Genomic DNA, 25,138 nt, shown 5'->3' on the forward strand with positions numbered 1-25,138 from the left:
CCTTACACCCCTTGCAGGACAGGAGTGTGCCCCGCTGCTCAAACCCCTAGGGGGAGCATGCAGATGGGCAGGTGCAGAAGCCATGGGGAGCGCTTTGGGCTCTAGCCCCACAGCAGCATCTAGGACTCCTGAAACCCAAGTGGGCGTGTGTTACAGTGTGCTCTCTCTCAGCTATGCCTTCTGCAGATGGCCTGTATTAGCTGAACAGACCCTCTGCCTTATCACAAGGACAGAGGGCCAGTGTGACAGCCTGAGTTCTTGCCCAGTGAACTGGAAGAATCAGATCACATATGGGCTGGAAGGTTGAGTGCAACATTTATTGAGTGGTGAAGGTGACTCTTAGTGAGATGGATGGGAGGCCAGAAGCGGGGGATGGAGTGGGAAGGTGTTCTTCCCCTGGACTCAGGCTGCCCAGTGGCCAGACTCTTCTCCGACTGTCCTGGGCTGAACTCCCCTTGGCATCCACATCATTCCACCATCACTAGTCTGCCAGCGTCTGCTGGTGTGCTCCTCTTCTCCTCTCAACACCCAGCTGCTTGTGTCTGTGGCTGCTAAGGTCTCAGGTTTTTAAGGGTACAGAATGGGGGGCATGGCAGGCCAGAGTGGTCTTGGAAAATGCAACATTTGGGCCCAAAAACAGGAGTTCCTATTCTCACTTAGGTCCATGGAGCCCTTGCCAGGGACCCTGCCCGCTCCCATATCAATGATATCCTTCCATTAGGTATAACAATCCACCATCACATTTCCAGGTTTGGGATTTCACTGGGCCCTGGTGCTTTTTCCTTTGGCTCCAGCTCACCTGATTTCATGTCCCTCCCTCAGCTGATCCAGACAGTGAGTGCAGTGGACCAAGATGACCCACGCAATGGTCAGCATATCTACTACAGCTTGGCTCCTGAGGCTGCTAACAACCCCAACTTTACCATAAGGGACAACCAAGGTAATCAGGTGGAGGGTTAGCTATCTATGCTTTTCTACAGCATAGGCCAGCTACTTTGGGTTACGGTCTTATGCAAATAGTGTCAAAGACTACCTGCTCTTTACCAGCAATCGTCAAGCAATCCTCCTGTCTCAGCCTCCCAAAGTGCTAGGATTACAGGCATGAGCCACTGCACCCAGCTTCACAGAGTCTTTTAAAGTTTTGTTTCAGAACAACAAACTTGGAGAACCCTTTGCCAACTCTAAAACTCCTTCAGTCAGTAAGTCGACAGATGTTTACTGAGTACCTGTCCTGTGCCAGAAACACTGCAAAGCACAAAGGCGAAATTCTTCATTTCCACTGGTAGCAGCCCTGTTCATATGTTCTGTAACAATGGGAAAAATCTGAGAAAGACAGAAAGTGACCTAGATTTAAAAAAAAAAAAAAAAAGAAAGAAAGAAAAGAAAAGAAAAAACCCCTGGGGGAACATTTCTAGGCAGAGATCAAAGCAGGAAACAGTAAAAAGCTCTCCAAACAAAAAAGAGACAAAGGATAAGTAATAGAGATAAGAAAGGGCAAATACAGGACCATAAACACAGTTTTGGCACTGAAACAGCTTTATCATTTTAGGATGATTTAGAGACACACTTTCAGGTAGGCTTCCCTATCCAGAAACTGCTCCCCGCTACAGCTTTGATGGAACAGAATTCCAAGCCCCTCTTTTCCAGCGAGCATTCAGACCAGCTAAGGGGCTCACAGACCCAGCACACTCTTCTTTGGGCACAGATGGGAAAAGGAAGGATTTCTGTTCTCTAGCCAGATGATTTGCTTCAAAAGGAAAGAAAAGGTCAGGGCAATGGAAAAAAATAAGTTAAACTGTCAAATGAACCTCATCTGTTGTTAACTCTACTGCCAGCTAGCCATCTGACCTGGGAAGGTTATCACTTCTCCAGACTGCAATAGCCTCATTTTCATTCCAATTCTAAAATATGTATTGCCACTTTGTAAAAATCTAAGCAAAGGGTAACAAAAAGTCATGATCAGGTTAGGCACACCTGGTTTTAGTTTCAAATATCAATTATTTGAGATTAAAAGTATTGCTTCAACCCCATATGACAGTTTTCTGCTGTAAAACTTGAGAATCTCAAACCTGATTTCTTCTAAATGGGAGAGCATTCTTCTAAGTCATCCCTTCAACCTCCTACATGTCATCATAAAACTACTATAATAATTCTGGAAGGAATGGCAATATGAATTATAAAGACAGAAATACTTTGATTAAATATCCTGAAGTTTTTATTGGGTCAAAATTTTGAACTATTCATTTATCTGCTTCGTAGGGAAAGTATTCCAGCAAAAAGTGGTTTCAGCCTAGGACTGGCTTTACAAAGCCAACCCTGGGGGGAAAAAATAACACATTGTAACACATTATATTTTTTCTTCAACTGTTCAGCTAAGCTATCATTCTAATGAGTGAAACAAAATGCAGCAAAATGCTGCAAATTTCTTAAAGATGACTTTGGGCACCAATTTATGGAACCAATTCCTTAAAAAGATGGGCCACCGGCCCTGGATGACTATAATAAGACATGACTCATCTCTTGGAAGGTTTCCCAAAACAGAAGTCAGCACATCTTCAACAGAAAGCATGAACTCTTAATCTCCAAATGACAATTTATACCACAAGTATCCTTTACTGAGGCTCATTTTAAAACTGACCAAGTCTAGGCACAGCGGCTCATGCCTGTTACTCTGACACTTTGGGAGTCTAAGGCAGGAGAACTGCTTGATACCAAGAGTTCAAGACCAGCCTGGGCAACACAGCAAAACCCTATCTCTGCAAAACATTTTTTAAAAATTAGCCAGGGATGGTGGCACACACCTGTAGTCCCAGCTAGCTGGGAGCCTGAGGCAGGAGGATCACTTGAGACCAGGAGTTTCAGATCAGCCCGGGCAACACACTAAGATCTCATCTCTACGAATTTTTTTTTAATTAGCCAGACATGGTGGCATGCACCTGTAGTCTCAGCTACTTGGGAGGCTAAGGTGGGAGGATCACTTGAGCCCAGGAGTTCAAGGCTGCAATGAGCTATGATCAGACCACTGTACACCAGCTTGGGTGACAAAGTAAGATCCTGTCTCTAAAAAAACCCAACACAGCAAAAACTGACTAATATAGGGCAGATCTACTGTCAACTACCTCTGTTCCCGTGCCTGAAACATAATGTCCTTTTATGAACACAACAGGGCACTATCTCCAGTAAAGCCTTTTTTTTACTTTTCAGCCCCAAAACATTCTGAAAAGAATTATGTATATATAGTACTTTACAGTTTCAAAAGTATTTTCCCATAACTTATTTGATATTTACAATAATTCTGTGAAGCTTTAAGGAAGTTATTAATACTTCTGATTCTTATTATCCCATCTGATAGATGAGGAAAGTAAGCAAATGGGCCAAGACCAGAAAATCAATAAGCATTAAAATTGGGACCAGAAATCGGGTCCTGTTTTACCATGCCCCACCCCACACACACAGTGTTCTCTGTCACCTTAGGAAAGAATGCTGTTTCCAAATAAGTTGCTAAAGCCCTAATTATCACATTCAACAAAAATTTTCCAAGTGGCTACTATATGCCAGGCCCCTTCCAGCACTGGACTCAGCAACGTGATGCTCTGATATTTTTCTTTAATCTTAAATAATTCTTAGATCAAGAAACATGTAGGTCATAGACATAATACTTCTATGAATTTCGGCTCTAGTCAGACTTTCTAAAAGTTTTACGACCTCACCTGGACTAAACCAAAAAAATTTCAAAAAAGTTCTGATTAGAGAAAAACCTGCTTTCTGAAAAAACAAACAATTACAACTACAAAGTGGAATTGACAGTACTTAGCTATTAAGTCTGGAAAACAGAAAGGTTCATGGGTTGTGTGGTAGGTGGAAATATGAATATAATCCTCAGGTTGGCATCCCTTCTCCATTGAGAAGAAAATAAGAAGTAGCCTGTATCAAAGCAGGAAGAGATTATGCTTATCTGAATTTTTTTTGACAGTTAACATTACTAAATAAGCAGTTATATAGCATAATCGAAGGTGTGCATGTTTTGGAGACAGAGACCAGAGTTCAAATCCCAGCTCTGTTACTGACTAGTTTAGCAGCTTCAAACAAATTATAAAATCACTCTAGGCCTTACTTCTATTTCTGAAAAGGAGTGAGATCATTACTCTCTCCAAATTGTGAAGACTGAGTGAGATACTGCATGCAAAGTGCAGGTACATGGCACATGAGCCTTTAGTAACAATAGCCGTTAGCATCAAAAGCAGGTGGAAGAGGGAAAGTTAATTAAGGGGTAATGCGTTACTCAAAATAGCCCAAGTTATGCTACAGGAACAACTACCACAAAAATCTCAGTGGCTTAGCACAACTACAGTTAATTTCTTGCTCACATACAGCCTACAGTGGGTCTGAGCTCAGTGTCCCAGGCTGCCCCACTCTGCATCTCACACCCTGTGGTTCTTTCTCAGTAACTACAACAAGGAAAAAGCATGGAGACTCATACATCAGCTCATACAGACTTCTGCCTAGAAGTAACACAAATCACTATTGCTCATCAACTAAAGCAAATCACACAGACACATCCACATTTAAGAGGACAGAAAAGTATAATCCTTTATTATGTTCAAAAAGAGAAGAAGAACCAGAAATACTGATGATCACTAATAATGTTTTCTTAGGTTAGGCTCTCAGAATTTTTTGTGATGTTCTCAACTCTTTCCTATGAAATATGAAACACATCCATGGGACCTCTGTGTTGGTGGTATTAGCTTTAAGAATCACTTCTTGTATGTCCTACCACATCTCTCAAATTTTTCCTCTGCTGAAAATAATCCAAGCTTTGCAAAAGTATATCTACTTCAGAATTCAAACCTACTCCAGGAAACCTGAGAATGTAGATTTTAAAAATGAACACTGCCTCAACACAGTATGTGAATATAAATGTAAACACACACATGTACACATCCCAACTTTGTAGAAAATATCTAATAATTTGACTAATCCCCTTTAAAACTGGAGAAAAGATTTCTAGTATTGATCAGGAACAAATTTTCAACAAGTTCATATTAACCGCTTAAAGTTAGACCACCAACTCAGGAGAAATAACAAGGTGTGTCATATGATTAGGAGATTTCAAATAAGCTTCTACTAAATAAGCAGGTTCTTTAGGAAGCACAGGAGTTGGTGACTGCATTTCAGAGGCATAAAAGAAAATAGTAAAAGACATGAATTCCAGTCAAAGTGGCAAAAATAAGCAATCTGCCACAGCCACATGGGCTCCTCAGCATTCTTTTGCTGGAGGCACAAAGCAGCACTGGGGCCTTGGCAAGCTGCTGAGTAGGAACAAACAGGGACCACAAGTCACCAGTGATTGTTCTTTTCTGTCAAGCTTTCCCAGGGACATTTTTGTTAGATCTGAAGTCTGACAGTTTGCCTTGGGCACTTCATGTCACAAAGGATAAGACAGACTCAAAAAAGGCCTTCTCTTCCAAGCCTCAGGGTTTTACCTAAAAGCAAGCAAAAAGCCTGATTTCTGAATCCAAATGCTGATCCAGGCAAACCCACCCATGGCTGACCACTACCAGGGAATATCTGACTATCCTCTTTCCTTCTTACTCCCTGCCCCTGCCCCCTTGCTTTCCTCAATCCAAGAAATTAATTCATCTTCCCTTTTCCAATCCTGGAACCCCTCCTTCTTTCAGATAACACAGCACGGATTCTAACCAGGAGGTCTGGTTTCCGGCAGCAGGAGCAGAGTGTCTTTTACCTGCCTATCCTGATAGCAGATAGCGGGCAGCCCGTGCTGAGCAGCACAGGCACACTGACCATCCAAGTGTGCAGCTGTGATGACGATGGCCACGTCATGTCCTGCAGCCCAGAGGCCTACATGCTCCCAGTCAGTTTGAGCCGGGGTGCCCTCATTGCCATCCTGGCCTGCATCTTCGTCCTCTTAGGTGAGTAAGGGGCTGCTTTCCCTTCTGTGGAGTCCTGCCAGTGCTTACTCACACATCCATTCATTACCTTCCTGACACAGCTATTCAGAACTGATCTTCCACACCTTGCTTACTCAAAAGGTGGTAGAGTGAGGCTGCAAAAAAACAGTAAAGAAACTGAGGACAGTCTCAAGGTGTCTGTGGTAAGATCAAAGCACATATACTTAACAAAGTATCTACTATGAGCTGGGGCACCATACAAGGTGCTAGGATTAATAAAAGAGACACATCCTGGCCTTCCTGAGTTTACTTCAGAACAAAGCAGGTTCGTTTTGACATCATAGAATCAAAATTACAATTTAGACAGGATTTGATGATCACCTCTTCTAACCCCTTCATTTAAGTAATAGCTAAGTCACAAAGGGGTAAGTGACAGGCTCAAAACCAAAGTCAGAGGCAGAGCCAGGGCTGAAAAGCAGGCAGGCCATACACACTGGGCACCCCTGTGGCTCAACAGCACTGCCTTTCTCCTAAACACTCATCCTGATTCTGGAGGTGGTATTACAGGGAAGGGAAGAGGGATAAGGTATCCTGGCTGGACAAGTGACAGGGACAGATGCCATTTCAAACAGGGTAGTCAGGGAATCCCTCACTGATAAGACCTTTGAGCAGAGAGCTGAAGGAAGTGATGGTGTGAACCACACAGATTTCTGGAGAATAAGCTGTTTGGGGTGATTAGTACCCCTCCCAGGCACCATGGCCATCTAACCAGGAACGGCGACTAAACAGGGTCAGTTTTCCTCTGCTGACGAAATAAGGGCATTACAGGCCAGTAGCGGGAGGGCACTACTGGGGTTAAGGAATCCTTCCTTCTCCTCTCAAGTCATACTGCAATGCGGCTCCCCAACTCCCTGGTATGTAAGGCCATCCTTGCAATTGTTTTCTAATTCCACACTCAAAAACAGAGAAACAAAAACACCTAAACCAACTCTCGCAAAAAAGAAAATATCTGTACGTATATCCTTGCTCTTCTTATTGAACCAATCTACAGCAAATATATCTTGCTTAGAGAAAAACAGATTTAGTAGATACTAGTATTATTCAATATAAAAGAAATCTGAGTTTTGAGAGAAAAAGCCCTGAGGATTGAAATTAGAATAGAGGTACAGATATTCACATACACCCCTGATCCCAAGTTCACCTCTATACCGAGACAGATCAAAGAAAGAAGTTCCTGTGAAAAATGTCAGCACCTGATTTTCTAGGTAGGTCTGTGGAATGTGCTTCTCAAAATACATATAAAAATACAACATGTAGTTTAATTTTGTTGTTTTGGTTCAGCCCCATGCAAAGAGAGAAAAAGTATAAATAAGTAACCTTTCTAAGTTCTTGAATCCCTGTGTCAGACAAAATTGTTACCGTTTCTGGACCCTGACTGCATTGACAGGTAAAACCTCCCTGCAATTCCTTGAGTTTCCATAAGGTGGCATTGGGGGTCCTTGAGTGCAGAACTGGACAACCGGTAAGAGGCCTTTGAAGAAACTTGTTCCTGGGAGAAATTTCCAGACTGGCTGTCCTTACTTCTATCTTTGGAAAATATCGAAGTTAAAAGTTCACTCTGGCCCACAAAAAGCCATCATTACAGAAATACTGATTTAAAGAGACTGGCTTGGAGAGGCTCTCAAGTTAAAAATGGTGTGCAAGGGACAATTTATTTTATTCCTCCCCACCCATGATGATGTCTTGTCTTTTGAACTCTACAGAAAAAGTAAACAGTTTTCAGGAGCTAAATTGAGCAGAGCTGTCATAAAATCCTCACAGTTTTAAGTACTCTTACTTTTAAGAGTACACATCCCACATTAAGAATAATTCATGAAACTTTAAGATTTGAGTTGCATTTGTCAACAAAATACTATATTTTGTGGACAACTAAATTAATTCTGACTTCGTGGGTTTTTTTTTTCATGTCTCACATATGTATGTAGTTCCTAGAAAATCTCATAAGCTCTATACACCATGCCTACAGTACCCAAAGAATAAACCACCCCTAGAACTAATTCTCTTCGGTCAGAGAAGCCTTTCAGCTAAATAAGACCATTTTCCTCAAAATCTGATTTTCAGGGCATTATATAATATTTGTTATTTAAATTAGATTACCTAAAAAAAAAAGACATGTAGCAATCTTTATTTTTCAAAAAACGGACTAATTCTATATAAACAGCCTACTTCTCCATGACCATCAGAATTCTCTCCAGCAAGGTACTCAAAAGACTTCCAATTTTGCTTCCTAGCATTTTCTGAAATACCACCCCTACCACTTCAAGGTCACCTCTGTGAAGCCCTTCTCAGTCTCCCAAGTAAAATTCACTGGCCCTGCCTCTGTACTCTCCTGGAGACACTTGTGGCGCTAATAGCCCTTATCACTGTCTGACTTGCATTAATTATCGGCATCCATAATCTCCTTAGATTACAAGCTCGCAAGAGCAGAATCCATGTCACACTCAATACTGTTTCCCCATTGCTTAGCATAGAGCCTTAAAAACATTTGGGTTTAATAACTTTACTGAATCCTGCAAACACAGCATGCTCACTTCGAATCTCAGGTCTCCAACCTGCATCAATCCCAATCACACTCCAACCTTTCATGCTCGATTCAAGCCCTCACTTCCTTAGAGTCCTATTAGTCTCTTTTTCTCTAGGAATCTCACCATCCTTTTAGTCCACGCCTCGTATTTTTGCACACAGAGAAAATAGACACAAGCATATCATCATTTCCTGTGTATGTTTTGTCACCAAAGCTATGTGGGCAAACATTACGTATTAATATCATTCATCGCAATTTATAAAAAAGCACATCTACATTCAACAAAATTTTTGAATCATTGTTGTGAGTTTTATTAGTCTGTAATCTTTTACTGTATGTATGAATGCACTCCACTTTTTCCCCTTGGATAAACTGGGGTCTTATTTTGCAGTGTGTCAAACTGTCACTGTTCACTAGCTGTAACAAACCACACCAGAAAAAAAAAATCAATAGCAGTTCTACAGCTAAAACCTCAACACTCTTCCTGAAAAACGTTTTCAGTCAGAGAGATAAATAGCTCAATGGGATTATCTCTATCTCCCCTTTAAACCCCGGCGAACACATTCTGGGGGGGGGGGGGGGGGCGGGGAATGCATTTGCTGGGATAAAATTTTATCCAAACCTGCAAGGGCACATCTAACAGTGTGGTGTTCCTTTAATAACATGATGAATTATATAAAATGCCACTGCTCATTCTCTCCCTTCCATAAACACCCTTGGGTCCAGAAAGCCACAACTACCTCTCTAATGAAAGGCTTCTCTGAGGAACCTGAGTTTACTGGACCCCAGGGATCACTTACGTTCTGTTGTTTTTTAGAGGTATAAAGAGACTACAACTTTGGCGCATACTTAGTATTTGTGTCTCTATGCATATTAAGATATGATTACATACAGAGTAGAATCCTACTAAGATTTAATATAAGGAAGCAGCACTCCCCCTACATAAGACTTCCACATTATAAGAGGAGAAATGTATATTTACCATCATATAAACAGAGCACATGATCTGGTCCTTAGAGTATGTTGGTCCATAACAGGCCTTTGTGCTTTGTTAATTGGGTGTTAGCTGTAGAGACACACACAATTTCAAAACAGCACGCTGATGTTGAGACTATATGCAATTTTTTCTAATTAAACCATTTAAAGAAATACAGTCACTGTCCACAACCTGACTTACAGAAAGAGAACAAGGTGGACTTAAATTAGAATTCCCCGACGTTTCAGATATCCAAAAGCTATCTGAGCTCTCTCCACTCGGTAGCTCTTTCCCAACCGTGGTGAATCAACACTATTTCTACTCACCGCACACACAGCCACATCTCCTAGGTAAACAGACTCTCCTTTTTCTTCCTGGCAGTGCTGGTGTTGCTCATTTTGTCCATGAGGCGGCACCGGAAACAACCATACATCATCGACGACGAGGAAAACATCCACGAGAACATCGTCCGCTATGACGACGAGGGCGGCGGCGAGGAGGACACCGAAGCCTTCGACATCGCGGCCATGTGGAACCCCCGGGAGGCGCAGGCGGGGACCGCCCCCAAGACGCGGCAGGACATGCTGCCCGAGATCGAGAGCCTCTCCCGCTACGTGCCTCAGACATGCGCAGTGAACAGCACCGTCCACAGCTACGTGCTGGCCAAGCTCTACGAGGCCGACATGGACCTGTGGGCGCCGCCCTTCGACTCCCTTCAGACGTACATGTTCGAGGGCGACGGCTCTGTGGCGGGGTCGCTGAGCTCCCTGCAGTCCGCCACGTCGGACTCGGAACAGAACTTCGACTTCCTGACGGACTGGGGGCCCCGCTTCCGGAAGCTGGCCGAGCTCTACGGGGCGTCGGAGGGACCCGCGCCACTGTGGTGACGGAAGCCAGGAGGCGGGCGCGCGTCCAAATCCAGACGTTCTCCGCGGGTGCTTCGCGGACAAAGCGCAGCCGACCACAAGAGCAATACTGTGCTGGAGAGTGAGAATGGGGGAGAACGGGCGAACAGAGCTCTCTCTGGACAGAGCTCAGCTTTACTTGGGTAGATTAAGTTAAATAAGCAAAAGGAAACCCAGGAAGTAGAGGGCAGAATCTTCAATTACCTTTTTTTCTTTTCTTTTTGATTTTTCTGACACTGTGCGAAGGCTTGGAGTCCAACGTGTTATGACAAGGGTGACTTTTCTCTGCCATTCGCTAAGGCGTTTGTCGCTTTTCCACCACAGAAAGGCTCTGGCCTTGGATACAGAGATGCCAATTGAAAGCAGAAAGTTCTAATCTCATATCTGTTTTTTATCTTATTCTCCATTTAAGAGTTTTGCTGGCTCGGCCGGGCGCGGTGGCTCAAGCCTGTAATCCCAGCACTTTGGGAGGCCGAGACGGGCGGATCACGAGGTCAGGAGATCGAGACCATCCTGGCTAACACGGTGAAACCCCGTCTCTACCAAAAATACAAAAAAAAAAATAGCCGGGCGAGGTGGCGGGCGCCTGTAGTCCCAGCTACTCGGGAGGCTGAGGCAGGAGAATGGCATAAACCCGGGAGGCGGAGCTTGCAGTGAGCTGAGATCCGGCCACTGCACTCCAGCCCCGTCGACAGAGCAAGACTCCGTCTCAAAAAAAAAAAAAAAAAAAGAGTTTTGCTGGCTCATCAAACCACAGATACCAACCCACAAGAAAGAACAGAAAACTTGTTACTCAGTGAAATTAACCTACTTGTTCTGGGATGGATGGAATTTATCGTAACCCTTTTGAGACAAGGTTAAAACCGAATCAGCCTTGCATGGGGGTGGATGGGTGGGAGGGTGGGTGAAGGAAGAGACATTGACTTTATGCTCAAGTTTAGTGGCTGAACCAAGAGATGTTGGCATTACAGCTCATCCAACGCCATCAAGTTAGAGTGCCCGTGTCTCCTCTCAGCTCTTTAACTGTGCCCCTGCAAAATTGTTCAGAATGAAACCAGAAAAACCTGCCTCTTTTGCACTGTAGATGTCTCTTCCATGTGCCAAATGTGGAGATTAGATGCTACAAATGAAAGCCAAATAAAAAGAAGTATCTGATAAAAGCATGGGTTAGAGGGCTTTCCTAATCTGTGTGAGGTCAATCCAAGGGATGTTTACATACTGTAGATAACCTACTTGAACAAAAATCAGTATTATAGGGAATAAATGGATGTAAGAAAATTACATGTACAAGTTTTGTATATTTGTTAATAATTTTGGTAATAAATATGATGTACTGCATCTCAGTACCTTAGCACTTCTTTTAATAAAAGTGAAATAGAAGGAAAAGTCTATTGCAAATTTGTTTAATTGCTGAACAGGTAGAAGATGACTTTGTAATCCGGATCTACCTCAGGCTCCCGGAGTTGGGGCTAATTTGTTTTTTTTTTGTTTTGTTTTGTTTTTTTTATTATTATACTTTAAGTTCTAGGGTACATGTGCATAACGTGCAGGTTTGTTACATATGTATACTTATGCCATGTTGGGGCTAATTTGTAAGGCAAAAAAAGTGGCAAAGAAGTGTGAGGCTGCATTGTCTTTCAGTCGCTAAACATATTAACATTATGGTTGAAACTGTTAAGCTTTTAATGAACACCCTCCATTTCTTCATCCCTGAAGAAAGCAAAGGGTAGTTTGGTAAGATCCATGGTACAATGGTGAATTTAGCACATATTTTTCATTTTGCAAAAGGGTATTACCCATAGCCGCCAATGAGGCAGGCTGCTGTGCTACTTACATCTCTATTTCATTGGCAAATTGAGCTCACGGATGGTTGCAACCATATTTTATTCATCTTTTCTTTTGCTACAGTAGCTAGCATACTCTTCTGCATACAGTAGGTGCTTAACACATACTTCGTGGCTACACGATGGGAAGTATCTCTTTATCTGACATTCTATTACTAAAAAATATTTTACACAACTATCTTCACAATTGAGGACAAATTGTGAACAAAATCATTTCCTGAGAGTCTTGATTATAGCAACAGTTCTCAAATTTTAATGCATCAGAATTACCTGAAGAAATTGTTAAACTACCGCACCCCTAGATTTTCTGATTCAGTCGATTTGGGGCAGTTTGTATTTCTAACATGTTCCCAGGAGATGCTGATGCTGCTGGTCCAGGAACCACATTTTGAAAACCTCTGGTATGCAGTTACTTACTCTCTAACACATGAAGATTAAACTATATCCCATCTGCATTGGGTTCCATCTTCCCACAGAGTGGTGTTGTGAATAGTTTTCCCAGTACAACATGAAGAGTTTACAGAAATGTATGAGAAAGCTGATGAGGGTCTGGTAGGCAGTAGAATGTGCTTTTTTGCATATTACACATTACATGGTACCATTACATGGTACATTAACAGCCACCAAATTCTCTTCAGCCTTCAGCATACTAACACTTTCTTCTCATGAAAGGCAGGCAGCTCTCACACATCCTCTTCAAGGATAGAGTGCAATGTAAAAATAAATACACCTAACAAAGCAAAAGAAAAGCATGGACTTGAGTCCAAACTAGGCTTTACAATATACCAATTATACGGATGTGGGAAATCAACCTCTATAACATTCTTCCTTCCTACCACAGCCCTGAGGATAATTTTGTGAGTATTTCACTTTGTATTGCTTGTGTTACAACTGAGAACAGCTGTTATCCTAACCACAGGGGTTTATCATGCCCCACATCCAGCAAATGTGGTCCCCATGATATTGGGCATGAAGTGATTAAACAAAATCTCCTGAATCTTCTGGTCCCTGGGAGGATGTTTAATGGTGTAATACAGGAAGTGTGAATGAAGCACAAAATAGATCTATTTCAGCTTCGTACTCTAAGCTAAAAGAGATTCCCACTCCAAATGAATTTTAAAATTCCCTTTCTACTGCCACAATGTAATACAAATGCTCATCCCTCTGGGAATAAAGAAAAAGAAAACCATCATCATCTCCATACAGACAATGTGATCAGGTTAAGCTGGAGAACTGTAAAATCATTCAGCCATTTCTTTGTCAACAGGTACAACAGCTAGCCTGTAATTTACATGTTGGAGGGAAACAGGAGAATCTGTAGAAACCAATTGATGAGATTCAATCTGAAATTGTATTCTGAATAAGAGCACAAGCAAAGATAAAAATTAGCAATGAATTTTCCACATCTAAAAAAGAGATTATTCAAGCACGGCATATAGCAAAGACAAAGATGGGGTGGTCCACACAAGAAAGAATCTATGAATCCTGAAAATGGAATTCAACAAGTTAAAAATCAGTGCAGGCACATTGATTAAAAGTTGTCATTAGTTCACTAATAATGCAGAACTAGGCCTTGATGACAGAATTCACAGTATTTCCATGTAGTGCTAGGACTGTATGAATGTAAGACAGACACACTTTACAAGTAGTTCCCGTTGCAGATTGACTCACTGTCATATCCATTTGTCATTTTTACAATAAAGAACCTTCAACATATTATTATACATAAATACCTGGATTAGGGAAGCTTCTGCTTTATTCGTAAAGATCAAGTTTCTGATAGAGGAAGTAGATAAAATTAGGCCAAGTGGTCCTCTTTTTTTATTTTTTTAAATCATATTTTAAATTCTACGGTACATGTGCACAACGTGCAGGTTTGTTACGTAGGTATACATGTGCCGTGTTGGTGTACTGCACCCATTAACTCATCATTTACATTAGGTATTTCTCCTAATACTATCCCTTCCCCCTCCCCCGACCCCACAACAGACCCCGGTGTGTGATGTTCCCCACCCTGTGTCCAAGTGTTCTCCTTGTTCAATTCCCACCTATGAGTCAGAACATGCAGCGTTTGGTTTTCTGTCCTTGCGAAACATTGCTCAGAATGGTTTCCAGCTTCATCCACATCCCTACAAATGACATAAACTCATTCTTTTTCTGTGGCTGCATAGTATTCTATGGTGTATATGTGCCACATTTTCTTAATCCATTCTATCATTGATGGACATTTGGGTTGGTTCCAAGTCTTTGCTCTTGTGAATAGTGCCGCAATAAACACGTGTGCATGTGTCTATACAGTAGCATGATTTATAATCCTTTGGGTATATACCCAGTAATGGAATTGCTGGGTCAAATGGTATTTCTAGTTCCAGATCCTTGAGGAATCACCACACTGTCTTCCACAATGGTTGAACTAGTTTACAGTCCCACCAACAGTGTAAAAGTGTTCCTATTTCTCCACATCCTCTCCAGCACCTGTTGTTTCCTGACTCCTTAATGATCACCATTCTAACTGGTGTGAGATGGTATCTCATTGTGGTTTTGATTTGCATTTCTCTGATGGCCAGTGATGATGAGCATTTTTTCATCTGTCTGTTGCCTGCATAAATGTCTTTTTTTTGAGAAATGTCTATCCATATCCTTTGCCCACTTTTTGATGGGATTGATTTTTTCTTGTAAATTTTTTAAGTTATTTGTCGATTCTGGGTATTAGCCCTTTGACAGATGGGTAGATTGCAAAAATTTTCTCCCATTCTGTAGGTTACCTGTTCACTCTGATGGTAGTTTATTTTGCTGTGCTCTTTAGTTCAACTAGATCCCATTTGTCTATTTTGGCTTTTGTTGCCATTGTTTTGGTGTTTTAGTCATGACATCCTTGCCCATGCCTATGTCCTGAATGGTATTGCCTAGGTTTTCTTCTAGGATTTTTATGGTTTTAGGTCTAACATTTAAGTCTTTAATCCATCTTGAATCAATTTTTATACAAGGTGTAAGGAAGGGATCCAGTTTCAGCTTTCTACATATGGCTAGCCAGTTTTCCTAGCACCATTTATTAAATAGGGAAACCTTTCCCCATTTCTTGTTTTTGTCCAGTTTGTCAAAGATCAGATGGTTGTAGATGTGTGGTATTATTTCTGAGGGCTCTGTTCTGTTCCATTGGTCTAAATCTCTGTTTTGGTACCAGTACCATGCTGTTTCGGTTACTGTAGCCTTGCAGTATAGTTTAAAGTCAGGTACTGTGATGTCTTCAGTTTTGTTCTTTTGGCTTAGTATTGTCCTGGTAATGCAGGCCCTTTTTTGGTTCCGTATGAACTTTAAAGTAGTTTTTTCCAATTCTATGAAGAAAGTCATTGGTAGCTTGATGGGGATGGCATAGAATCTATAAATTACCTTGGGCAGCATGGCCATTTTCACGATAATGATTCTTCCTATCCATGAGCATGGAATGTTCTTCCATTTGTTTATGTCCTCTTTTATTTTGTTGAGCAGTGGTTTGTAGTTCTCCTTGAAGAGGTCCTTCACATCCTTTGTAAGTTGGCTTCCTAGGTATTTTATTCTCTTTGAAGCAATTGTGAATGGGAGTTCACTCATGATTTGGCTCTCTGTTTGTCTATTATTGGTGTATAGGAATGCTTGTGATTTTTGCGCATTGATTTTGTATCCTGAGACTTTGCTGTACTTGCTTGTCAGTTTAAGGAGATTTGGGGCTGAGATGATGGGGTTTTCTAAATATACAATCATGTCATCTGCAAACAAGGACAATTTGACTTCCTGTTTTCCTAATTGAATGTGCTTTCTTTCTTTCTCTTGCCTGATTGCCCTGGCCAGAACTTCTAACACTATGTTGAATAGGAGTGGTGAGAGAGGGCATCCCTGTCTTAATACCAGTTTTCAAAGGGAATGCTTCCAGTTTTTGCCAGTTCAGTATGGTATTGGCTGTGGGTTTGTCATAAATAGCTCTTATCATTTTGAGATACATCCCATCAGTACCTAACTTATTGAGAGTTTTTAGCATGAAGGGCTGTTGAATTTTGTTGAAGGCCTTTTCGGCATTTATTGAGATAATCATGTGGTTCTTGTCTTTGGTTCTGTTTATATGATGGATTACATTTATTGATTTGCATATGTTGAACCAGCCTTGCATCCCAGGGATGAACCAACTTGATCGTGGTGGATAAGCTTTTTGATGTGCTGCTGGATTTGGTTTGCCCATATTTTATTGAGGATTTTTGCATCAATGTTCATCAGGGATATTGGTCTAAAATTCTCTTTTTTTGTTGTGTCTTTGCCAGGCTTTGATGTCAGGGTGATGCTAGCCTCACAAAATGAGTTAGGGAAGATTCCCTCTTTTTCTATTGATTGGAATAGTTTCAGAAGGAATGGTACCAGCTCCTCTTTGTACCTCTGGTAGAATTTGGTTGTGAATCTGTCTGGTCCTGGACATTTTTTGGTTGGTAGGCTATCAATTATTGCCTCAATTTCAGAGCCTGTTATTAGTCTATTCAGGGATTCAACTTCTTCCTGGTTTAGTCTTGGGAGGGTGTATGTGTCTAGGAATTTATCCATTTCTTCTAGATTTTCTAGTTTATTTGTGTAGAGGTGTTTATAGTATTCTCTGATGGTAGTTTGCATTTCTGTGGGGTTGGTGGTGATATCCCCTTTATCATTTTTTATTGCATCTATTTGATTCTTCTCTCTTTTCTTATTAGTCTTGCTAGCAGTCTTTTTTGTCGATCTTTTCAAAAAACCAGCTCCTGGATTCATTGATTTTTTGAAGGGTTTTTCATGTCTCTATCTCCTTCAGTTCTGCTCTGATCTTAGTTATTTCTTGCCTTCTGCTAGCTTTTGAATGTGTTTGCTCTTGCTTCTATAGTTCTTTTAATTGTGATGTTAGGGGGTCAATTTTAGATCTTTCCTGCTTTCTCTTGTGGGCATTTAGTGCTATAAATGTCCCTCTACACACTGCTTTAAATGTGTCCCAAAGATTCTGGTATGGTGTACCTTTGTTCTTACTGGTTTCAAAGAACATCTTTATTTCTGCCTTCATTTCGTTATATACCCAGTAATCATTCAGGAGCAGGTTGTTCAGTTTCCATGTAGTTGAGTGGTTTTGATTGAGTTTCTTAGTCCTGAGTTCTAGTTTGATTGCACTGCGGTCTGAGAGACAGTTTGTTATAATTTCTGTTCTTTTACATTTGCTGAGGAGTGCTTTACTTCCAACTATGTGGTCAATTTTGGAATAAGTGCGATGTGGTGCTGAGAAGAATGTACATTCTGTTGATTTGGGGTGGAGAGTTCTGTAGATATCTATTAGGTCCACTTGGTGCAGAGTTGAGTTCAATTCCTGCATATCCTTGTTAACTTTCTGTCTCGTTGATCTGTCTAATGTTGACAGTGGGGTGTTAAAGTCTCCCATTATTATTGTTTGGGAGTCTAAGTCTCTTTGTAAGTCTCTAAGGACTTGCTTTATGAATCTGGGTGCTCCTGTATTAGGTGCATATATATTTAGGATAGTTAGCTTTTCTTGTTGCATTGATACCTTTACCATTATGTAAAGGCTTTCTTTGACTCTTTTGATCTTTGTTGGTTTAAAGTGTGTTTTACCAGAGACTAGGATTGCAACCCCTGCTTTTATTTTGTTTTCCATTTGCTTGGTAGATCTTCTTCCATCCCTTTATTTTGAGCCTATGTGTGTCTCTGCACGTGAGATGGGTCTCCTGAATACAGCACACTGATGGGTCTTAACTCTTTATCCAATTTGCCAGTCTGTGTCTTTTAATTGGGGCATTTAGCCCATTTACATTTAAGGTTAATATTATTATGTGTGAATTTGATCTTGTCATTATGATGTTAGCTGGTTATTTTGCTTATTAGTTGATGCAATTTCTTCCTAGCATTGATGGTTTTTACAATTGGGCATGTTTTTGCAGTGGCTGATACCAGTTGTTCCTTGCCATGTTTAGTGCTTCCTTCAGGAGCTCTTGTAAGCCAGGCCTGGTGTGATAAAATCTCTCAGCATTTGCTTGTCTGTAAAGGATTTTATTTCTCCTTCACTTACAAAGCTTAGTTTGGCTGGATATGAAATTCTGCACTGAAAATTCTTCCCTTTAAAAATGTTGAATATTGGCCCCCACTCTCTTCTGGCTTGTAGAGTCTCTGCCAAGAGATCTGCTGTTAGTCTGATGGACTTCCCTTTGTGGATAACCGGACCTTTCTCTCTGGCTGCCCTTAACATTTTTTCCTTCATTTCCACCTTGGTGAATCTGACAATTATGTGTCTGGGGGTTGCTCTTCTCAAGGAGGATCTTTGTGGTGTTCTCTGTATTTCCTGAATTTGAATGTTGGCCTGCCTTGCTAGGTTGGGGTAGTTGTCCTGGATAATATCCTGAAGAGTGTTTTCCAACTTGTTTCCATTCTCCCCCTCACTTTCAGGTACACAAATTAAACGTAGATTTGGTCTTTTCACGTAGTCCCATATTTCTTGGAGGCTTTGTCATTTCTTTTTACTCTTTTTTCTTTAAACTTCTCTTCTCGCTTCATTTCATTCATTTGATCTTCAATCACTGATACGCTTTCTTCCACTTGATTGAATTGGCTACTGAAACTTGTGCATGCATCACATAGTTCTCATGCCATGGTTTTCAGCTCCATCAGGTCATTTGAGGCCTTCTCTACACTGTTCATTCTAGTTAGCCATTCTTCTGATATTTTTTCAAGGTTTTTTCAAGGTTTTTTGGCTTCCTTGTGATGGGTTCGAACATCCTCCTTTAGCTCAGAGAAGTTTGTTATTACCGATCTTCTGAGATCTACTTCTGTCAACTTGTCAAAGTCATTCTCCATCCAGCTTTGTTCCGTTGCTGGCGAGGAGCTGTGATCCTTTGGAGGAGAAGAGGTGCTCTGGTTTTTAGAATTTTCATCTTTTCTGCTCTGGTTTCTCCCCATCTTTCTGGTTTTATCTACCTTTGGTCTTTGATGATGGTGACCTACAGATGGGGTTTTGGTGTGGATGTTCTTTTTGTTGATGTTGATGCTATTCCTTTCTGTTTGTTAATTTTCCTTCTAACAGTCAGGATCCTCAGCTGCAGGTCTGTTGGAGTTTGCTGGAGGTCCACTCCAGACCCTGTTTGCCTGGGTGTCACCAGTGGAGGTTGCAGAACAGCAAATATTGTGGAACAGCAAATGTTGCTGCCTGATCCTTCCTCTGGAAGCTTTGTCTCAGAGGGGCATCTGGCCGTATGAGGTGTCATTCAGCCCCTACTGGGAGGTGTCTCCCAGTTAGGCTACTCAGGGGTCAGGGACCCACTTGAGGAGGCAGTCTGTCTGTTCTCAGATCTCAAAATCCATACTGGGAGAACTACTGCTCTCTTCAAAGCTCAGTTGGGAATACAAAAATCAACCATCTTCTGTGTTGGTCACGCTGGGAGCTGTAGACTGGAGCTGATCCTATTCAGCCATCTTGGAGCTCAGTCATGGTCCTCTTTTAAAATAACCTTCTAGTGACTTTTTTGTCTCTTGTGATTCACGTTATGCAAAAATATACATGAATACTAATTTACACACTATGTAATAAACTATAACGCCAATCCAAAACAATTTTTCTTACATCTTTCTTCCTCGGACAGGAAGCTGGCAAATCCTACCTCATTTGTTTGGCCACACTGTTGGTTTTATAAGGATGATAAGTTGACCGATGATGAGAGAGTTTCTTCCACTCTATTGCTTTAGCTACTGTGGTCACCTTCCTGGTGCCTATGATGCCAAGTGCTCTATCTCCTATCCCAGAAAGTCCTAGATCACTTCTCTGAGAGTAGCCGCTCTCAAAAATTGGTACAACTACCCATTGAATCTTCTCTAATCTTTTGGGAGGACTGGATCCTTGGTCTTTTTTACTGTTATTTCCGTCTCTTCCTCTACTTTCCTATCACCTGTTTCAGTTACCATTGCTGGTACATAAAAAAATATTAATTAAAAAAACTGGTGAAAATGATAACCATTCTATTATGCTCATAGATTCTGTGGGTCAGGAATTTGGAAAGGGTGCATCTGACACTTTGTGACACTTTGTCTCTGCTCCATGGTGTCTGGGGTCTCAGCCGGGAAAGGTCAAAGGCTGAGGGTGATTCATGGGCTGTGACTTGACACATCCATTTGTTCGTTCACCCACGTCTTGGTAGTTGACACTGACTATCAACAAGGACATCAAATGGAGGAAATGTCAGCCAAACCTTGGTATATGGCTGCTTGGGCATCCTCCCAGCATGGAGGGTGAGTTACAAGAGTATAAACATCACAAGAAAACTAAGCAGAAGCTAAATCACCTTTCGTGACTTCAGAAGTCATGTAGCATTACCTCTATGGCAGTCACAAGCTTTCCCATATTGAAGAAGAGGGAATGTGGGCTCCACCTCTCAGTGAGAAGAGTGTCAGAGTTAGATCTATATTATAAGAAATAACGTTACCCATTGTTGAAAAATACAATCTGTCATATTGTCTTTTCCTTTTTTAATACCCTGCCTCTTTTTCTTACTCCAGGAAATCACATTTGGTTCCACTCATCATTTCCTTTCTTCCACTCCCTTTCTTCATTATAGAATATATTCTTATTTCCATAGATATATTATTATTCTTTGAAATTCAGCCCTCTCCCTACCACAAAGTACTTTCAGAAGTAAATGAATATTTCATGAAAACATCTAGCAAAATATCTGATGTATAAGAAGCATTCAATATATATATTTCATTGAGGTATAATTGAACTCAATAAAAGGTCAATTATATTAAATTTTTACTGAGGTATAATAAACTGCACATATCTAAAGCATAGAATTTGATAAGTTTTGACATATGTGTACACCCATGAAACCGTCACCACAATCAAAATGGTGAGTATACCTGTCACCCCCAAAAGTTTTCTCCTGCCCCTCTGTAACACCTCCCTCCCATCCTGACCTACTCCTCTCCAACCCCAAGCAACTATTGATAGGCTTTCTATCACTACAGATTGGTTTGTATCTTCTAGACTTTTATATAAATGGAATCATGCAATAGATACTTTTTTCTTTGATCTCACCTCTTTCACTCACAATTATTTTGATATTCATCAGTGTCATTGTATACATCAATAGTTTATTGGGTTTTGTTGTTGAGTAACATTTCACTGTATAGCTATAGGATAATTTGTTTATTGATTTGCATATGGATGGATAATTGGGTTGTTTGCAGTTTTTGGCTATTGTAAGCAAAGCTGCTATGAACATTTATGTGTGAGTCTTCACACGGACATATATTTCCTCTTCTTGGTTAATGCCTAGGTGTGGAATGGATGGAATATATGGTAGGTATATGCTTTAAGAGGAAAAAAAAAAAACCTGCCAAACTGCCTTCCAAAGTGTTTTTACCATTTTCTATTCCCACTAGCGATAAGGGAAAGTTTCCTTTTTTTAACATTCACAACAACACTTGGTGTGTCTGGACTTTTTATAACAGGAGAGTTGTGGCATCTCACTGTGGCTTTAGCTTACAATACCCTGATGACAAATAATGTCGAGCATCTTCTCATGTGCTTATTTGCCATCCATATATCTGCTTTGATGCTGTTTCCAGATGTTTTGTCCATTTTTTGTTGGGTTGTTTCTTATTATTGAGTTCTGAGATTTATTTATATTTTCTGGATACAAATCCCTTATATATACTTTGTATGCTTTTATATGTTTTAGATGCTTTTCAAAAATTTATGTATATGCTTTGCAAAGATATAGTCCCAGTCTGTAGCTTGCCTTTTTATTCTCTTAACAATACCTTTGAAAGGCTAGACGTTTTTTATTTTGATAACATCCAGTACATCATTTTTTTTTTCATTTATGGATTGTACCCTTGGTGTCATTTCTAACAAACCTTTATCTAACTCAAGGTTACAAAGTTGTTTTTCCATGTTCTCTTCTGGAAGTTTTGTGCTTTTAGGTTTTTACATATAGGTCTGTATTCATTTCTGAGTTTATTTTTGTAGATTGTTAGGTGTGATCAAGGTCCTTTTGTTTTTTTATTTTTGTTTTGTTTTGTTTTGTTTTGCATATGGGTATCCAATTGCTCTGGCACCATTTATTGAAAAGGGCTTTTCTTTGCTGTATTGTCTTTGAGCCTTATTGTGGGTTGAATTGTGTTCTCTAAAAAGATATGTTTAAGTTCTAACACCCAGTATCTGGGAATGTGACCTTATTTGGAAATCGGGTCTTTGTTTATTGACATAAAATAAAATGAGGTCATGCTGGATTACAGTGGGTCCTAATCCAAAGACCAGTATTCTTATAAAAAGAGGGAGATTTGTACACTGAGACAGAGACACAGAGAAGATACCATGCTGATGATGGAGACAGAAATTGGAGTGATGCTGCTACACACCAAGGAAAGCCAAGGTTTGTTGACAATACCAAAAGCTGGGAGGGAGGCCTGGTACAGATTCTCCCCCAACACCTGCAAGAGGAACCATGCCTGTCAACACCTTGACTTCCTACTTCTGGCCCTCAGAACCATGAGACTTCTTTTTTAGTCTTCAACTTCTATTTTAAGTTCAGGGGTACATGTGCAGGAAGTACAGTTTTATTATATAGGTAAACATGTACCATGGTAGTTTGCCACACAAATCAACCCATCACCTATGTGTTAAGCCCAGAATTCATTAGCTATTCTTCCTGATGCTCTCCCTCCCCCAACCCTCCCCAATAGGCACTAGTGTGTGTTGTTCTTCACCATGTGTCCATATGTTCTCATCATTCAGCTCCCACTTGTAAGTGAGAACATGCAGTGTTTGGTTATCTGTTCCTGCATTCGTTTGCTGAGGATAACAGCTCCCAGCTCCATCCATGTCCCTGCAAAGGACATGATCTCATTCCTTTTTATGGCTGCATAGTATTCCATAGTATATATGTACCACATTTTCTTTACCTAATCTATCACTGATGAGCAGTTGGGTCAATTCCATGTCTTTGCTATTGTAAATAGTGCTGCAATGAACATACATGTGCACATATCTTTATAAAAGAATGATTTATATTCCTTTGGGTATATACTCGGTAATAGGATTGCTGGGTCAAGTGGTATTTCTGCTGTTAGGTCTTTAAGGAATTGCCACACCACTTGCCACAATGGTTGAACTAATTTATACTACCACCAACAGTGTAAATGCATTCCTTTTCTCTGCAAACTCACCAGCATCTGTTGCTTTTTGACTTTTTAATTATCGCTGTTCTGACTGGTGTGAGATGGCATCTCATTGTGGTTTTGATAAGCATTTCTCTAATGATCAGTGATGTTGAGTTTTTTTTTTCATATGTTCGTTGGCCATATGTATGCCTTCTTTTGAGAAGTGCCTGTTTATGTCCTTTGTCCACTTTTTAAGGGTTTTTCTTGTAAGTTGGTTTATTAGTCCTTTGTCAGATGGATAGATTGAAAAATGTTCTCCCATTTTGTAGGTTGTCTGTTCACCCTGATGATAGTTTATTTTGTTGTGCAAAAGCTCTTTAGTTTAATTAGATCACATTTGTCAATTTTTGCTTTTGTTGCAATTGCTTTCTGTCATGAAATCTTTGCCCATGTCTATGTCCTGATTCATATTGCCTAGATTTTCTTCTGCAAAAATGTTTTCCCATTCTGTAGGCTGTCTGTTCACCCTGATGATAGTTTATTTTGTTGTGCAAAAGCTCTTTAATTAGACCGCATTTGTCAATTTTTGCTTTTGTTGCAATGCTTTTGGTATTTTTGTCATGAAATCTTTGCCCATGCCTAGGTCCTGGTTGGTATTGCCTAGATTTTCTTCTAGGATTTTTATAGTTTTGGGTTTTAAGTCATTAATCCACCTTGAGTTAACTTTTGCATAAGGTGTAAGTAAGGAGTCCAGTTTCAATTTTCTGCGTATGACTAGTCAGTTCTCCCAGCACAATTTATTAAATAAGGAATCTTTTCCCCATTGCTTGTTTTTGTCAGATTTGTTGAAGATCAGATGGTTGTAGGTGTGTGGTCTTACTTCTGAGTTCTCTATTCTGTTCCATTGGTCTATGTGTCTGTTTTTTGTGCCAGTACCATGCTGTTTTGGTTACTGTAGCCTTGTAGTATAGTTTGAAGTTGGGTAGCATGATGCCTCCAGCTTTGTTCTTTTTGCTTAGGATTGTCTTGGCTATTCGGGCTCTTTCTTGGCAGAACCATGAGATCTTTAAGCTACCCAGTTTATGGCAGTTTGTTACAGCCACCCTAGGATATATATATGCATAATATATGCATAAATGTATGTAACACATTTTAATCTATTTAAACATTAAAAATAATGAAACACAAGGCTTTTATGTGCCCTTGCCTCTTTGCCTGTACCTACAACACATGCATAACACACACACACACACACTCTTTACCTATTAACTAGTGCATTCATTTTGTCAGATTTTCTTTTTAACTTTAACTCAGTCGTCACACATGGTTTCAGTGCATAGAGAGGACCTCTGAATGTGCCGCTGAAGTCTGGCAGGCCACAGTGGCAGCAGTCCTCTCTAGCTGACTTGGCAGTGTGTGAGCAGCTCTCTCACAATGCTAGACAGGGGGCAGGGAAGAATGAATCACCAGATGGCTGAAAAGAGACACTTCCATTCATGTGACCCCACTGATGTGTGCCATGCAGAGAGATTGCTGAGAATGGAGACAGGCTCATGCTTGCTAGAAACAGTACTCAGTGCCCCTGGGTCCTCAGGTACAACAACAAAGAAAAGGTGTTTGAAAGGTGCCCCACATCCTGCTTGACTGCAGAGCATATGGACCAGGCTGGCGAATTCCCACTTGCCATGACTCTGTAAGTGAAGAGCTGCCCTACAAAGTGAAAGAATTAACCTTCAAAGAGCATGCTGGGTGGTTTCCTTCTGTCTCTCATGCTTGACATT

General features: G+C 40.7%; 1 protein-coding gene and 1 long non-coding RNA gene across 4 annotated transcripts in view; one reads left to right on the forward strand and one right to left on the reverse strand.

Annotated features, from left to right (window-relative positions):
* Positions 1-10,792, forward strand: part of CDH20 (cadherin 20) — a 231,459-nt gene extending 220,667 nt beyond the window's left edge. For all 3 annotated transcript variants that reach the window (XM_030926096.1, XM_030926097.1, XM_030926098.1), the window contains exons 10-12: positions 823-940; positions 5,679-5,930; positions 9,851-10,792. In XM_030926096.1, the coding sequence (XP_030781956.1) occupies positions 823-940; positions 5,679-5,930; positions 9,851-10,356 (876 nt within the window). In that variant the 3' untranslated portion in view covers positions 10,357-10,792. The remainder of the gene's footprint in view (positions 1-822; positions 941-5,678; positions 5,931-9,850) is intronic.
* The window catches only part of LOC115895512, a 285,166-nt gene that overhangs the window by 219,208 nt on the left and 40,820 nt on the right, over positions 1-25,138 (reverse strand). The window lies entirely within an intron of this gene.

The sequence above is a fragment of the Rhinopithecus roxellana genome, chromosome 21, assembly GCF_007565055.1.
Source record: "Rhinopithecus roxellana isolate Shanxi Qingling chromosome 21, ASM756505v1, whole genome shotgun sequence".
Classification (NCBI taxonomy): domain Eukaryota; kingdom Metazoa; phylum Chordata; class Mammalia; order Primates; family Cercopithecidae; genus Rhinopithecus; species Rhinopithecus roxellana.